The sequence below is a fragment of the Pongo pygmaeus genome, chromosome 15, assembly GCF_028885625.2.
Source record: "Pongo pygmaeus isolate AG05252 chromosome 15, NHGRI_mPonPyg2-v2.0_pri, whole genome shotgun sequence".
NCBI lineage: Eukaryota > Metazoa > Chordata > Mammalia > Primates > Hominidae > Pongo > Pongo pygmaeus.
In genome coordinates, this window is record NC_072388.2 from 19681754 (window position 1) to 19694378 (window position 12625).

At 41.8% G+C, this 12625-nt stretch overlaps 1 protein-coding gene and 1 gene segment (V, D, J or C); one reads left to right on the top strand and one right to left on the bottom strand.

The window, feature by feature from the left end:
* Positions 1–2034: 2034 nt before the first annotated feature.
* Positions 2035–3143, bottom strand: LOC129012939 (olfactory receptor 10G2-like). The gene has a single exon (XM_054449110.2). It carries the CDS (start codon positions 3041–3043, stop codon positions 2087–2089), a length of 957 nt encoding a protein of 318 aa, XP_054305085.2. The 5' UTR covers positions 3044–3143; the 3' UTR covers positions 2035–2086.
* A 7978-nt stretch (positions 3144–11121) lies between these two features.
* LOC129012940 (T cell receptor alpha variable 1-2-like) lies at positions 11122–12050 on the top strand. The segment is given in 2 exon segments: positions 11122–11215; positions 11506–12050. Coding segments are annotated over 2 exon segments (471 nt in total).
* The last annotated feature ends 575 nt before the right edge of the window (positions 12051–12625 follow it).

Sequence of the window (12625 nt, forward strand, 5' to 3'; positions counted from 1 at the left end):
TGCATTTGTTTAAATTTTACTGTTAAAATGGGCAACATGACACCACACATCCAAAGAAGTGAAAAATACATCAGCGAATGAAAGAATACATTTACCTTGTTTTCGTTTATTCACCAAGGAACTGTCCATGCTTGCTTTTAGGTTGCCATGTAGTTGAATCTTCTGTCTTCAGTTTCTCTTAAATGTTCTCTCTTTTTTTTTTTTTCCAGGTGAGACCAGGACAGGTAATGGGCAGAACTGACAATAATTTCTTTAGTTTAAGATACATTTCAAGAGACTTTCCCAGTGCGGTTTAAATTCAGCAACAAATGGCTGGGCGCGGTGGCTCACGCCTGTAATCCCAGGACTTTGGGAGGTCGAGGCAGGCGGATCATGAGGTCAGGAGATCGAGACCATCCTGGCTAATACAGTGAAACCCCGTCTCTACTAAAAATACAAAAAATTAGCCGGGCGTGGTGGTGGGCTCCTGTAGTCCCAGCTACTGGGGAGGCTGAGGCAGGAGAATGGTGTGAACCCGGGAGGTGGAGTTTGCAGTGAGCCGAGATTGCACCACTGTACTCCAGCCTGGGCGACAGGGAGAAACTCCGTCTCAAAAAGAAAAAAAAAATTCAGCAGCCAATATTGATTTCTGTGTCTGCTTGTAGTTATTAGGCAATAGAGGCAGACAAACACAAATGAATGTTTTATGTCCTTTGAGGGCTCACAATCCATTTGAAGTGGAAAGAGAGATAAATTCCTTTTTTAGACTTTTTTTTTGTTTGTTTTTTTTTTTTTTTTTTAGATGAAGTCTCGTACTGTTGCCTAGGCTGGAGTGCAGTGGTGCAATCTCCGCTCACTGCAACCTCTACCTCCTGGGTTCAAGCAATTCTCCTGCCTCAGCCTCCCAAGTAGTTGGGATTACAGGTGTCTGCAACCATGCCTGGCTAACTTTTTGTATTTTTAGTAGAGATGGGGTTTCACTATGTTGGCCAGGCTGGTCTTGAACTCCCGACTCCGTGATCTGCCCGCCTCGGCCTCTCAAAGTGCTGGGATTACAGGCGTGAGCCACTGTGCCCGGTGAGAGATAAATTCTTGACTGTAGTACATGACAGACTGTGGCAAGGTCTATAGTAAAGAAGCCATGGCAATACCAGGGAAGAAGAGTTAAGTCCTGCCTGGGAAAAACAGATGAGGAAGTATTTAATATGGATCTGAAGGAAGCGTACATTGTCACTTGGTCAATATGGAGAGGGAGGACTTATATTCTAGGCAGAGAAGAGAGCTTGAGCAAAAGAGTACAGGCAAATATAGGGCATGCTCACGGAACGGCAATAAATCACTGAGGGTGGGAGAGGGAAACGGAGGAAATGGCTTGAGAGAACATGTATGTGAGGCTAAGATTGCACTGGACTTTGAATTCCAGATTAAGGAGCCTGGCCTTACTCATTCTACATTCACCGAAGAGTCCTACAGATTCTGTGTTTCAGAGGGTAATTTTGATTGTGGTCTAGATGAGGAAGAAAAGGATAAAAGACTAGTCAGGAATAAAGAGAGACGGTCTACATCGAATCAGTTTGAGCTGGTTTCATAGTTTTGAGGAGACAGAATCTGATGTGTTAGCACATGACGAGGGTGAGGGACAGGAAAAAAACACAAATAATCCAGAATTTTCAAGTTCAAGTGCTTGGAAATATTCATGCCATGCACAAGCAAAGAAATGGAATTTAGAGAGGTCTAGGATTAGGAGCAAAGACAATGAAAAAAGGGGTTATGGAGCCCCCTTTTTATTCTTTTCAAATTTTCTGGTATGATATACCTTCTAAGACATTGACACATTCTCATCCTATTCAACCTTTGGTAAGGCATTTTCTCATCTCACAAGATAGTCAGAGGTGATAGAAGTAATGTATCCATTTATTTCTAAAAGATTATGTAAAACAACTTGAACCAGTTTAATTAGGGGAAAAGATTTTGGGTCAAAAGAATTCAGAATTTTCTGCCAAAGAAAATGAAAGTAAATTCACTTTAAATCATTAGCAGTTTATTGGGCATTTGTCACATGCAGCAGTAGCTGAAGAGAGTGGCAGTGATGATGATGCAGATGCAGTTACTTATTTTCATTCACAGCCCTTCGACCTGCTGTCATCCTCTTCAGGGCAGACTTCACTTCCTGGTTCCTCAGTGTGTAGATGAGGGGGTTCAGTAATGGAGTGACAACAGTGAAAAACACAGCCACTGCCCCATCCAGGGGACTCTTGGAGCCCGGCCTGAGGTAGATGAAAATACAGGGGACATAGTAGACTGTGACTACAGTTAGGTGGGAGCCACAGGTGGAGAAGGCCCGGCGCCTCCCATCAGTGGTGCGCATCTTCAGGATGGCATGGACTATGTTGGCATAGGAGAGCAGAATTAACATGAAGCAACTGGCAGCCACTACCTCAATGTCCACAAAGGTCACAAGCTGATTGACAGCTGTGTCAGCACAGGCCAGTCTCAATACTTCAGGGATGTCACAGATAAAGTAATCCACCTGACTGGGCCCACAGTAGGGCAGGCGGAAGGTCAGGGTGGCCTGGATAGACCCATGAATGGAGCCAGCGACCCAAGCTCCTGCCACAAGGACTGTGCATAACCTCCCATTCATGAGCACTGGGTAGCGCAGGGGCTGACATATTGCCAGGTACCTGTCATAGGCCATCAAGGTGTAGAAGAAGCACCGGGTGCTGCCCAGGAAGTGAAAGAAAAACAGTTGAGCCACACAGTCACCAAACAGGATAGCCTTGCTGGAAGGAGTAAAATCCAAAATAAGCCGAGGAACGATGACTGAGGAGAGCCACATGTCCAGGAATGAGAACACTCCCAGAAGAATGTACATGGGGCGAGGACGGAGCTTCAGGTCAGCCCACACGGTGAGCAGAATGAGCAGGTTCCCCAGCTGAGTGAGGATGTAAATGATGAAGAAGACCAGGAAGAAGAGGCTTCTTAGATTTGGGGGGTGAGACAAGCCCAGAAGAATGAAATCTGTCACCACGGTGTCCAGCGATGTATTTTTGGTCTTTCCCATGTCTTTTTTGTAGTCTGCTGAGATGAATGGTGAAGTCTGATAAGAGAAAACAGAGCACAATGATGTTGTAAGTGAATGCTTTTATCGGATGATTGATGCCTAGGAATTATGAGGTAAACAAGATAGAGTCAAATTGTTTTTTAAAAGAGGAGGTGGTGTCACCATTAGTTATTTAAGTTTACTTAATAGGAGAAGCCCTCCAGAGGCTGGTTAGTTTCCTAGATGGGAGGAAACTCTTGTCCACTGAGAAATGCTGAGAGCCAGGATTTACCAGATGAAGGAAGAGGGACACATGAGAGTGACAGAGAAGTACCGAAAATTCAAACCAAAAAGTGAGTTCGCCAAGGAGGGGCTAAAGTTGACGCAGAGCAGTGTGGAACAAACACCCTATAATGACCACATCTACTTTTTCTTCACCTACTATAATTGTCCCCTTTGTCCTCAGCTAAAATCTCATCTCCTTACCATAGCATGCAAAAATATTCCTCATCTGGCCCTTATTTATATCACTATTGTACCACTTGTAATTCCTTCTTATTGTTGGGAGGCATGACACTCCTCAAGATTCTCACGGTAGTGTGCTCTAACTTGGGACTTATGCACACACTATCTTTTCTGCTCCCTTCACATAGGTAGTGCCCACTTTTCCTTCAGGATTCAGTTCCGGTGTCTTCACCTTCAAGAAGGCTTTCCCGATCCCTGAGGGCAATGCTTATAATTTTCTGAGCACATACATTATGTTGCATTGTCTAATTTCTGTTTTTCTCCCTTAGTAGTCATCCCGTCTAGCATGCTAAAAGTGATAAATACCATAATTATCTTCTGAATGACTGAGGCAGATTGAATGGATGTTGCCAAATCCCCCTGACTGAATACATTGTTTCTCTTGATCTTTTTTGTCTGACCCTTGTGCTCACATGGCTGGGACTTTTAGGTCAAGGGACCACCTCATTCACCATGTAATATGGGTATAATTTCATTATAAAAAACTCCAAGAAACATTTATGCCTGTTATTGCCCCAGGATATAATTTAGATTTATTTGTTGATTTATATGGTTGATTGGTTTGGGATTGGATTTTTTTTTGGTATGAGGTCACAAAGGAATTTTTATTGTTTGTTAAAAAGTCATTGATTAGTGCAGGACTTGATCTTTAGTGTGCTTGTGTGTAATATCTATGTATTGCAGTCTATCAAACAGCAACTCTCTCTAAAGACCTTTACAGATTTTCAAGTATCTGAACCAGATGATAAAATAGATAGAGGGTTGGAATGTGTTTGTTTCACTCTTTTTGTTGAATAGGTTGCTTGATAAAGACTTTTCACTGTATGTATGGTTTGAGATGCATTTATCTTTCATTTAACTACAAAATATCTTTGTAATGCAAATGACTATTTTCAGAAAGCAATTAAAATGACAATAGATTAATTATAAACAGCATGCGAATATTAATAAGTTTAACTATTTAATCTCTATCAGAAATTCTCCAAAGAGATTTTATCTTAAGTATTCTCTGAAATAACTTAATTCATATGTTAACATTCAAGAGTTATTAGTAGTAATAATAATAATACCGAATATATCTGGCTCTTTGAAGTCTGTGGAAAATGTTAAACTTGCCCTTTGCCCACCAAGAACGAAGAAATATCAGATTTTTATTGCCTGAGTTTCAGGAGGACACTTTGATTTATTTGAAAATGGAAGGGAAAACTAAATCTTATTTCTGTGGTTAGAATATAGAGAAAAGAGGGTGGGCGTGGTGGCTCACGCCTGTAATCCCAGCACTTTGGGAGGCCAAGGCAGGCAGATCACGAGGTCAAGAGATCGAGACCACCCTGGCCAACATGGTGAAACCCCGTCTCTACTAAAAATACAAAAAATTAGCTGGGTCTGGTGGTGGGCGCCTGTAGTCCCAGCTACTCGGGAGGCTGAGGCAGGAGAATCTCTTGAACCCAGGAGGCGAAGGTTGCAGTGAGCCGAGATCGCACCACAGCACTCCAGCCTGGTGACAGAGACAGACTCTGTCTCAAAAAGAAAAGAAAAGAAAAAAAAGAATATAGAGAAAAAACAGAAAGAGTTGAGATTAAAATTGTGCATAAAATACTAATTGCGGCCGGGCGCGGTGGCTCAGGCCTGTAATCCCAGCACTTTTGGAGGCCAAGGCGGACAGATCACGAGGTCAGGAGATGGAGACCATCCTGGCTAACACGGTGAAACCCCGTCTCTACTAAAAATACAAAAATTAGCTGGGCATGGTGGCGGGCACCTGTAGTCCCAGCTACTCGGGATGCTGAGGCAGGAGAATGGCGTGACCCGGGGAGGTGGAGGTTGCAGTGAGCCGAGATTGCACCACTGCACTCCAGCCTGGGGGACAGAGTGAGACTCCGTCTCTTAAAAAAAAAAAAATATATATATATATATATATATATGTGTATGTATGTATACACTAATTATGAGCTAAAGTAATTTTCTTTTTCTCTTTTTTTTTTTTTTTTGTGATGGAGTCTTGCTCTGTTGCCCAGGCTGGAGTACAGTGGCCTGATCTCGGCTCACTGCAACCTCTGCCTCCTAGATTCAAGCCATTCTCCTGCCTCAGCCTCCCGAGTAGCTGGGACTACAGGTGCGTGCCACCACGCCCAGCTAATTTTTGTATTTTTAGTAGAGAGGGAGTTTCACCATATTGGCCAGGCTGGTATCAAACTCCTGACCTCATGATCCACCCACCTTGGCCTCCCAAAGTGCTGGGATTATAGGCGTGAGCCACCGCACCCGTCTGAGCTAAAGTAATTTTCTTTGTCAATACAAGAATATAAACTAGTATGCTTCTACTTAGGCAAATACTATATTCATGAAATGTTTTATGAAAATCAATTTTTATATTTAAAGTCAGATAGAATTGTACCACTGGGGCAATTATTTGAAGGACTTCCATGATGCATACTTACGTATAGTGAAAAGTTTATTCCTAATTTATCTACTTTGTCAGTCTGATTTTCCCCCTTTTGTTGTGCATAAGTCTGGTTTCATTTCTCCCAGGCTCCCTGTTGAAAGAAAGCTCTTTTTACCCCTCTGGGTTCTGGGTTCCCTGCCTGGGAGGAGGCAGGAAACTGAGATGGGTTATAGCTGGTCGATTTGAAGACAGGATACCTTTCCAGGCAGACTTGGTAAAGAACAGTGGTTTTAGCTTGGTGTTTGGTGTTCAGAGGCTGCAGAGGAAGACAGCTTAGACTTCCAGAAGGTAGATTTTTGGAGAAACAAAGAGTGTGTTTACAGAAGGATTGGCTTTCTTGGCAAGAGAGGTGAACAGTCTGGGACCACCTTAGAGGAGACAAAAGAAAGGCCGGGCATGGTGGCTCATGCCGGTAATCCCAGCATTTTGGGAGGCTGAGGCAGGAGAATCGCTTGAGCCCAGAAGTTTGAGACCAGCCTAGGCAACATAGTGGGACCCTGTCTGTGAAAAAAATTTTAAAAATTAGCCAGGTATAGTGGTGTGCACCTGTAGTCCTAGTTCCTCAGGAGGCTGAGACAGGAGGATCACTGGAGCCTGGAAGGTCGAGGCTGCAGTGAGCCATGATGATGCCACTGTACTCCTTCCTGAGTGACAGGTTGAGACCTTGTCTCAAAAAAAAAAAAAAAAAAAAAGAAAAAGGCAAACGTAGAGGCCATATTTGTGTATCCTCTTTTCCCCCTCCCTTATCTTCCAGATTTGTGTCATTTTATTTTTGGTCTGTTCCTCTTTTTTAGCTTTTGAAACTTAGGATATTTAAGATAAGGAAAGTTAAATACAATTTTAGTATATCTACCCTAGCTAATTAGATAACCAAAATATTCTAAAATTTCCCAAGTTTTAGACTGTATTGGATATTCTCCAATTGGATAGGTCAGAATTTAAATAATCAAAACACATGAAAATAACAAAAAGTTAAAGTTCAATATAAAAGGCATCTGAAAATAAGAGCCCAGTGACATCAGAGAATAAACAGCATATTTTTACAAAGCAATTATCCTGGAAACTCTAGGAAGAGACTTTGGGAATGAGGTGAAAGAGTAGCACTGAGAAGGTAAGGACAGGGAGGGTCAAGAACACCTTCAAGGGACCTCTATGGCATTATGGGATCACAGGATAAGCTGCTTTCTATGCCCCTACTCTGCCCCAAATCAAGCTAGTTTGATGTGAACACATTTCTTGCAGTGTATTTAGAGAGGTGCCGAGGAGGGCAAGCCTCTACCCAGAAATTTGAAACTTTAGGTTTCTACAGTGACCTTTGGGATCTGGACTACTACGCAACGGTTATGAAATCTTGAAGATGAGGAGTGAAGGCTGGTGCAGCATTGCGTTGGACACATTAGGATCAAAGGACTCCTGTTTACCCTTGTGACAAGACTCAACCCACATCTGCTTCCAAAAAGAAGTTTCACCTTCTGTCATCCTTTATTCAAGTTAGACATCCTGGTAGAGCTAGAGCAGAGTAGAGGAAATGGATAGAATTTGAGGCGGCCTAGACATATTTTATCGAATTCACAAGAGTACCTTCTTTCCTATTACCGGAGGTTAAAAAAAACGAGCTTGCTTTGGAAAAAGTACTTAGTGCCCTCTTCATTGTAGAAGGGAAAGGTTGTGAATCCAGCCTTTCTTTGTGTTTGCATAATCACTGAAGAATATTCTTTAAGACCCCTGTGAGTTTATTGCTGCCCAACTCTGCCGTTTATCACTGCCCTAATAAAAAGAGAACATGAAAAGAAAATAGTGTTGTAAGGTTTTTTTTTGAATCATTTTCTCAACACAAAAAGAGTTTCCCCAAGTTTGAAAAGAAGGAATTTGGCCGGGCAGGGTGGCTCACGCCTGTAATCCCAGCACTTTGGGAGGCCGAGGCGGGTGGATCATGAGGTCAGGAGATCGAGACCATCCTGGCTAACATGGTGAAACCCCGTCTCTACTAAAAAATACAAAAAAAATTAGCTGGGCATGGTGGCACGCGCCTGTAATCCCAGTTACTCGGGAGGCTGAGGCAGGAGAATGGCGTGAACCCAGGAGGCAGAACTTGCATGAGCCGAGATTGCGCCACTGCACTCCAGCCTGGGTGACAGAGTGAGACTCTGTCTCAACAAAAAAAAAAAAAAAAAAAGATGAAAGAAAGAAAAGAAGGAACTTAATTCTAGCAGTTTGGGAAAGAGTGGAGGAAACAGATGGAGAAAAGAGATGGATTACATTAACACTCGGACAAAATAACAGAAAGTCTTGAAGTTCCAAAATTAGTCTGCAGCCTTATTTTGAACATAGCTGGTGTCAGGGCTGCTTTTTCCATTCTTTTAGACTCACATGTATAGAGCTGCACAATTGTCGAGGAGGCTGGCTGTCCTTGAGTGCAACGGTCCAGCGGATGGAGAGATGGTCTTCAGAGATTCAGTCTAGCCTACTATAAAGGGCTCCAACATCTGTTTCAGAAAGCCTTTATAATTTTTTTTTTAGGAGTTTGGCTCAGCAAATAAGTGTTCAGAATCTGTGAGAACGCCTGTCTTTGGGGTTCTTGGACAAGTGTGACTTCTGTATATATTCAGTCATATTTTATGTCAGTTTCCATCAGCTGTTGCTTTTTTGGATTAAAAGAAAAAAAGACACTGCCAAGAGATTTGAAGAAAAATTCCAACCTCGAGGGAAACCCTACTCTGAAGTATGTCCCTAATGAGATCTTTCCTCACTAAATCCTCATTATTTTGTTTTGAGAGGCTGGAAATGTTTCCAGTAGGATCCCTGGATAGGGAACTGTGGGGAATAACCTTGTTTGCATGTTATTTGAATGACCTCTAATTTCTTAGAGGTGTTATGAAGTCTCAACTGATCCCCTTCCCTCCCCAAATACTCATCAGGATTCCACCATCATCTTCAGGTTTCTGTTCAGGCATCACCTAATCAGAGAGGTTTCTGTTGACTCTCTCCTTTCCCTTCCCTATTTTATTTTTCTCTCAGCACTTGCCACCATTTGACACACTGTATTTACTTGTTTGTTTACTGCTTGTCTCCCTTCACTAGAATATGGGTTTTGCTTAGCTTTGAATCCCCAGCACTACTAGCATAGTGCGTGGCATGTAATAATTTCTCAGTATGTACTTCTGAATAAATTAATAGTTGAAACTGCCACACATGTTAAATGCTGTGGGCAGAAAAAAAAAGCTGTGGTTTCAAATATAAATCTAATGTTTAAAATTACCTGGAGTAGATCTGACATCAAATTGATCCTCGAGTGACCTACATATACCAGGACAAGTAGCTTCAGAAATCCGTTTATTCATTTTTTCATATTTAATGTTGGGCAGGGCACAGTGGCTCTGTATTCCCAACAGTTTGGGAGGCTGAGGCAGGAGGATCGCTTGCAGCCTGGAGTTCAAGAGCAGCCTGCACAATATAGCGAGACCGCATCTCAACAATAAAATACAAAAAATTAGCTGGATGCCTGTAGTCCTAGCTACATGAGAGGCAGAGGCAGAAGGATTGCTTGAGCCCAGAAGGTTGAGGCTGCAGTGAGCCATGATCCCGCCGCTGCACTCCAGCATGGGCGACTGAGAGAGACTCTCTCTGAAAAAAAAAAAAAATTCATGTTAATCTAAATAACACTGGGAAATTGACTACAAATGAAGATATGAAGCCTAGATTGTGATAAAAGCTTCAAGAGTTTCAAGAACTTCCCCTGTAAGATGATGGAGCTCGACAAAGACTGGATGATTTCTAAGTTTCTTTTCAATTCTAAAGTAAGAAAATGTTAGGGGTGTGTGTGTGTGTGTGTGTGTGTGTGAAGTTGCACTGCTACATTTTGCCACAAGATGACAGCATCATCTTTATTGAAACAAAGTACAGTTGCTATATGAAGTAAATAGAAATAAATCCAGAGTTCATGAGGGATATAAATTACTTTGGTAAAGATATCATATGTGAGGCATTCATTAGTTTGGGAAAACTATGTATCAAAAAGAGTTAACTTCCTTTTGTAACACATGGGAAATAGTTTGAAATATAGGTTTCTTCCTCCCTCCATCTTTTCCTTCCTGTTTTACACGTAGTCTTCCTCCTTCCTTTTTTATTCCTTCTTTTTCTTTCTTCCACATTCTCAGTTTATTATGTAACAAATTTCAAGTCAAACGAAACAGAGATATATAAGAAAAAGTTAACATTTTCACCATTTGCTTTTGATTTCACTCCTCTGAAGTAACTAATTTTTTTTTTTTTTTTAAGAGAGGGTTTTGCTCTTGTTACCCAGGCTGGAGTGCAATGGTGTGATCTCAGCTCACTGCAACCTCCGCCTCCCAGGTTCAAGTGATTCTCCTGCCTCAGCCTCCTGAGTAGCTGGGATTACAGGCATGCACCACCATGCCTGGCTAGTTTTGTATTCTTAATAGAGATGGGGTTTCACCATGTTGGTCAGGCTGGTCTCGAACTCCTGACCTTAGGTGATCCACCTGCCTCAGCTTCCCAAAATGTTGGGATTACAGGCGTAAGCCACCATGCCTGGCAGTAACTAATGTTAATAGGTTTTTTCTCATTTCTTCCTGTATATTCATACATGTACATACACATACAGACATACAAATTATGTTTCTTTTGAACTTTAAATTAATACCTGATCAGGTATTAATTTCAACCATTTAGATGGTTGAAAACTCTCTGTCTCTTCCTTATTGTCACAAACACCACCACCACCACTACCACCAACACACATACACACACACCACCTCTAATTGCAACAAAATGTTTCCATTTTTTCCTGTCTTGAGAAGAGAAACACTTATGGGGAAATTGAATACTTTGTCTTATGTTATTCCCATTTACCATCTCTGTTCTTTATACATTATGCTTTTTCAACTTTACCAGAATCACTTGGATTAAAACCTGTGGATTTCTCAGTAGGAAATGTTCATGTGAAGACAATTTTGTAGTAACAGAACCTATAGCTTCTCCTTAGAAGGAAGTTGAAAGTCATCCCTTTAAGAAAGGGGCTCCTCCCCTTGTAATTCTACTGGGTTTTGCATCCAGACTGAGCTTCCTTCCCTCACCCACATGAAGTGTCTACCTTCTGCAGACTCCAATGGCTCAGGAACCGGGGATGCAGTGCCAGGCTCATGGTACCCTGCAGCAGATGTGGGGAGCTTTCCTTCTTTATGTTTCCATGAAGATGGGAGGTAAGTCTCAATCTAATAGCAAATGCTGCTGGGAGTTTTCAAAACAATTTTCTTTCAGCTAAATGATTGCCATTTCTGATACTTGTAACAAAAGAGTATTTCTTAATAGATATTTTCTTTATGTGGTGCTAATGGTTATTGGATATCAAATAATAACTACTTTGCTGCCATTTATTTCTAAGAATCTCTCCTTAATGGCAGTTCTTTTGTGACCACATGGAGACATCATTTTTAATAATAATGGGTTTCCAGGAGTGCTGCCCTAGTAACAGTCGTGTATCTTGTCTTAGGCACTACAGGACAAAACATTGACCAGCCCACTGAGATGACAGCTACGGAAGGAGCCATTGTCCAGATCAATTGCACGTACCAGACATCTGGGTTCAACGGGCTGTTCTGGTACCAGCAACATGCTGGAGAAGCACCCACATTTCTCTCTTACAATGTTCTGGATGGTTTGGACGAGAAAGGTCATGTTTCTTCATTCCTTAGTCGCTCTAAAGGGTACAGTTACCTCCTTTTGAAGGAGCTCCAGATGAAAGAGTCTGCCTCTTACCTCTGTGCTGTGAGAGACACAGTGACTATGAGGCCTCTTTGGCTGCACCAAAATTCAAAAGTCAACCACAGCAGCGAGAAGTTGTATTTCCTGAGTGTATGCCTGCTGTGAGTTAAGACTGGGACTTTGGAACCAGACTGCCTGGATTTGAGTTTGCTACTTTCTAGTTGGGTGGTCTTAAGTCAGTCACTATTTTTTTTTTTTTTGGTTTATTTCCTTATCCAGAAAGTGAGAATAATGAGTATCTACCTCACAAGGCTGTTGTGAGTTATGACTCTCTATATCATCTGTATCTCTATTTATAGCTATATCTAGTGTTACTCAGAGAAGTAGTGGCACACAGTAAGCTTTATTTAAGTTTAGTTATTTCAATTCTAGTCTTGAATTTTCACTAAGTATTATGTGGTAGGACCTCTGGGACTGGAACTCAGTATTTCTCTACCCTTGGTTTGTGGAAGGTGAAATCCTGACCACTACTTGTATCTTGTGGATCTAAAGCTATTAGATGGAGTTTGTCGTTCGGGTGGATTGTTGCTCTGGAAGGATCACTGTGGTGATACTCATTTTCTTTGGTGGGACTCTGAACTTTGGAAATCCAAATGCAAATGTTTCAGAGTGAGATGTTAAGTAGTCTGATTAATTATGAAAGGCTATCTTCATTATGTGCATCCTCGATAAATAAATATAATCTTAACATATTTTGGAGGTTTATAACTCAGGCTAGAATTGAAGTTTAGGGGCTTTAGACTTGGGGAGCATGAACATAATCAGGGGAGTCTATAGAAGATGGGAATGGGAAGGAAGAGTGAACATAAACAATTTGGTGGCAAATCTGGGTGAGGCAGGAGAGCCAG

Excerpts from the sequence above, each read along its gene's own strand:
- LOC129012939 (XM_054449110.2), bottom strand. The coding sequence starts at position 3,043 with ATGGGAAAGACCAAAAATACATCGCTGGACACCGTGGTGACAGATTTC.